The sequence below is a fragment of the Mus pahari genome, chromosome 4, assembly GCF_900095145.1.
Source record: "Mus pahari chromosome 4, PAHARI_EIJ_v1.1, whole genome shotgun sequence".
Taxonomy (NCBI): Eukaryota; Metazoa; Chordata; class Mammalia; order Rodentia; family Muridae; genus Mus; species Mus pahari.
In genome coordinates this window covers 78,266,359-78,270,244 of record NC_034593.1, presented here as the reverse complement: position 1 = coordinate 78,270,244, position 3,886 = coordinate 78,266,359, and the positions used below count along the sequence as shown (strand labels likewise).

The 3,886-nt window shown below is 52.9% G+C and overlaps 2 protein-coding genes across 2 annotated transcripts in view; both read left to right on the top strand.

The window, feature by feature from the left end:
- The window catches only part of Pear1 (platelet endothelial aggregation receptor 1), a 20,433-nt gene extending 18,893 nt beyond the window's left edge, over positions 1–1,540 (top strand). Inside the window, exon 25 of the mRNA XM_029537755.1 lies at positions 283–1,540. Within this exon, the coding sequence (XP_029393615.1) occupies positions 283–434 (152 nt within the window). The 3' untranslated portion in view covers positions 435–1,540. The remainder of the gene's footprint in view (positions 1–282) is intronic.
- Positions 1,541–1,683: 143 nt separating this feature from the next.
- Positions 1,684–3,886, top strand: part of Lrrc71 (leucine rich repeat containing 71) — a 10,357-nt gene continuing 8,154 nt past the window's right edge. Inside the window, exon 1 of the mRNA XM_029537756.1 lies at positions 1,684–2,379. Coding sequence (XP_029393616.1) covers positions 2,220–2,379 — 160 coding nt within the window. The 5' untranslated portion in view covers positions 1,684–2,219. The remainder of the gene's footprint in view (positions 2,380–3,886) is intronic.

Sequence of the window (3,886 nt, the reverse complement as noted above, 5' to 3'; positions counted from 1 at the left end):
GAGAGAGAGAGAGAGAGAGAGAGAGAGAGACAGGCAGACACACACAAACACACACATACACACACACACACACACACACACACACACACACACACGAGTTGGGAGACAGTGTCTTTATATCGTTTGAGGTGGACAGGTGGGGTAGTTGAGCAGAGGGCCTTGCCCAGCCAACCCACACGCATTGCCCATTGCTGTTTACTTCTCTATGGGTAGGGAGAGGCTGCAGTAGGAGCAGCCAGGGGAGGCTGAGGAGTCTCCTCATCTTGTCCTCTCTGTCTTCAGATGAAGAGTCTGTGGGCTCCACACCCCCGCTTCCTCCAGGCCTGCCTCCGGGTCACTACGACTCCCCCAAGAACAGCCATATCCCTGGACACTATGACTTGCCTCCAGTACGGCATCCTCCATCCCCTCCATCCCGGCGCCAGGACCGCTGAGGAGCTGGCACGGTATGGGAGAGAGTGCCTGTGTACCCTGCCAGGAGCAGGGACTGGACCAGCAGGCCACGAACAGACAAGACACACTTGGTGAAGTGAACAGAGACTGACTGTGGCCCTGTGCTTCCACCGAGGGAGACACTAGTTGGCAAAGTGTCTTTTTCCAACCCACTGCTCAAGTCCTCCAGACCCTGTGGACACACGCTGGTGGGCAGAATGTTATTGTACAAGTGTGAATTTAGATTGATTTTCTTTTTAAATATGTGTTGGGTAACTTTTCTGTGTGTATGCCCAGGCAGGCTGTGTGTGTCTCTAGTTGGCTTTAGAGGGAGCCAGGTACAGGTTCTGCCTTCTGCACTTCCCATCTTAACTAGTAGTCAGCTTCCAAGCTTAACTAGTTAAAGCTCCAACAGCAGGCGGTCCTAACTGCCTGCCCACCTTTCACCCAGTAATCCTCCATGTCTTTGCTCAGAGGATTGCTCCCAGACTCTGGTGTTTGTCCTCCTGGTACGCCTTGGACTATGTACAGTCAAACTTTCCATGCCTTGATGGCCCTGCTGGCTCCCTTTCCTGTCTGGCTTCACTCTTCCCCAGAATGAAGGCTGTCTGCCACCCTGCTTCCCACCCCAGGAATTGGCACATCTAAGTTCAGCCTTCCTTAGTTACCCATTGGGTCCTGCTTGCCCTTCACATATTCCACAGAGCACCCACCCCACGTCTGCTTCATAGCCACTCTCTTCTCCACGTACCCGCAGAAGGCAGAAGTGGTGCCAGGCAAGAGGATTGGTTTGTTTCATTTCGTTTTGTTTTTGAGACTGTCTCACTATGTAGTCCTGGCCGGCCTGGAACTCAGAGCTCTGCCTGCCTCTGCCTCTTGAGTGCTGGGTTTAAAAGCTCGGGGTCACATGCACAGCTCAAGCTGAACTCCGATGTGGTTTCCCCTGTTGCTAGATTAGCGTCTGCCTCCCCCTCGTGGGGAGGCTGATCGCTGACTCTCTGATGCAGGACTCCTGTGTTTATGCTCACTCGCTATTGGCACACGGTAGTCACTCAATAAATGTTCCTCTAAAAGCCGAGTGGCTGAATGAAAGTACCAGCAATACCGTATCCCCAGTGTCCCCCAGAGCCTACTTTGGAGGTCTTCTCAGAGGTAGCATGTCAGCAGGGAGCAGCATCCATGCTGGAATGCTGGGGTCCATGCTGTGGTACTGAATGAGGGGCCAGGCTAGAGGAAGCCAAGCAACTCAGAGGGGCCCTGGATGGCGACATGGTAAAGATGGGGCCTCCTAGATGAAACCAGCAGACAAGCCTCCAGACCTCCAGGAAGCTGAGAGCTGGCAGAGAACTCAGCATAGCCTGAGCCCTTACCACTTGGGCCCTTCACAAGGCACTCTCTCTCTCCTACCACCTTCTGGCTCAGTGTGTTGTCCTCTCCCCTCACAACCTCCTTTGTGAATACAGAATGTACAGACCATTAGGGGCCTACCCGCACTGTCCTAGAATCCACGCATCTATGCCCTACAGGAATTCTAGGCTGCTTGAGCCCTCTGTTTACACAGACCCCATCCGTGCCTAGCCACGCCCACTGACTCTGGCGGGGGCGGAGTCAGGGGCCTCCACGTGCACTCTTTGCTCGTTGCTCCGGCCACAGCCCCACCCAATCAGGCTCGGTTGCCCTGGAGAAGGCAGTCGTGGAGTCGTTTGGCTGAGTGGAGATCTTCGGGGTGAGGCCTACAGAGTCCGGTTTCATCTTGCCTCTCACTTGAGGAGTCCAAAAGCACCACTATGTCAAGTGAGCCAAGCGCTACAGGGACCTCACCCAGGACTCCGCGTCCTGGGGCCCAGAAGTCATCCGGTGCAGTAACCAAGAAGGGGGATCGGGCTGCTAAAGATAAGACAGCAAGCACCCTGCCTCCGGTGGGTGAGGAAGAGCCAAAAAATCCCGGTATGCTAGCGGGGCAGGGTTGGGTTAATTGGACTTGACTTTTTCTTTTTCTTTTTTTTTTTAAATTAAAACTGGTCAGCAACTTGCTCTTCGGAGCAGGCTGACCCAGAACTCAGAGGTCTGCCTATCTCCTCCGAGATCAAATGCGGATCAGCACATCCCACCTCCTCAGGGGTTGGTCTTAAAAGAGTACACATTGCCTGGGAAAGCTGACATGAACTGTAAGATGTGACAAGATAGGCCAAAGAAGGCTGAGGCAGTGGCCAGAGGTTCCCGTGGGGCTGTGGGAAGGTTTAGGAACACAGCTCTATGGATATTCATTTAGACAACAGTGACTTTTGAGTGTCTGCCCTTTGGCCATGGTCGCAGTTGTGCTTTGGTACGGTTAAAGAAAACTATTAATGTTGGATAAACAGGACCATTGCTTCTCATGTTGCAAGGGACAGAACTCAGTTTGAGCCAATTAAGCACAAAAGGGAATATGTCAGGAGGCGTCTTGATACAAATTCGATGCTTTTGTTATTAAAGAGGGCCAGGACCCTGTTTTCCTTGCAATGGAAATAAAACACAGGGAAAAGATGCTGGCGGCCTGCCTTTTGCCAGGTGCCGTTTCCCTGTCAGCACTAGTACCCAGGGACAGGCAGGGTATGAGGAACTGGAGAGAAAGTATCTTTCATAGGGAAGACAAGATAGGCCAGGGTTCACTGGGCACAGAAAGCCCACACACATACTTGTGAGCCCAGCACTTGGGGTACTGAGGCAGGAGGCACTAAGTTCCTTATAGAACATGGGCTGTATATACAGCAAGACTGAGTGACCCAAGGGAGTAAAAGAAAAAAAGAAATGCTGGCTGTGCACGGAGGAGATGGGAAACATAGAGAGGGGCAGCAGAAAGGTGAGTGTGACTCTTGAGTAGCCCAGTCCAGGGACCGTGGTCCTCGGCACAGGACAGTAAAGGTTCAAGAGGGTGTGTTAGGCTCCTGGGAGGTAGAGTTGGTGAAGGATGAGGGGGATGGAGAGGCACCTCGCATGACCCAGGTTTCTAGCCTGGGATGCTAGCTGGGTGGAGATGTGGGAAGAAAGCTGGGAGGAGGGGCGTGCAGGGGTGGGCCTTCGGGTTCGAGGCTCAGCAGGAATGAAGAGTGGCAGGGTGACCGCTTTGGGAACTGCCAGGGTGCTGGGATGTTCAAATCTGAGACTCTCTAAGGTGGGACAGAACTCTTGACTAAAGAGATACAAAGCAGAAGGCTCTAGCAAGGATGGCCCGAGCAGCTTTGGCAGATGCAGGGACCAGAATTCAAGTGACTACTGCACAGGGACCCTGGATACGGGCAACGTGGAGGTCACAGAGACTTTTACAGTTGCTACTGAATGTCCTGCCAGGGCAGATGTGGCTGACAGGTGTGTAGATTTAGAAGAAACTCCATCTGGTGACTAGTTTCTCAAACTGTGGGTTGGGGCCATTTACCATGGGTCTGGGGACAAGAATAAGTTCCTTTGAGACAGT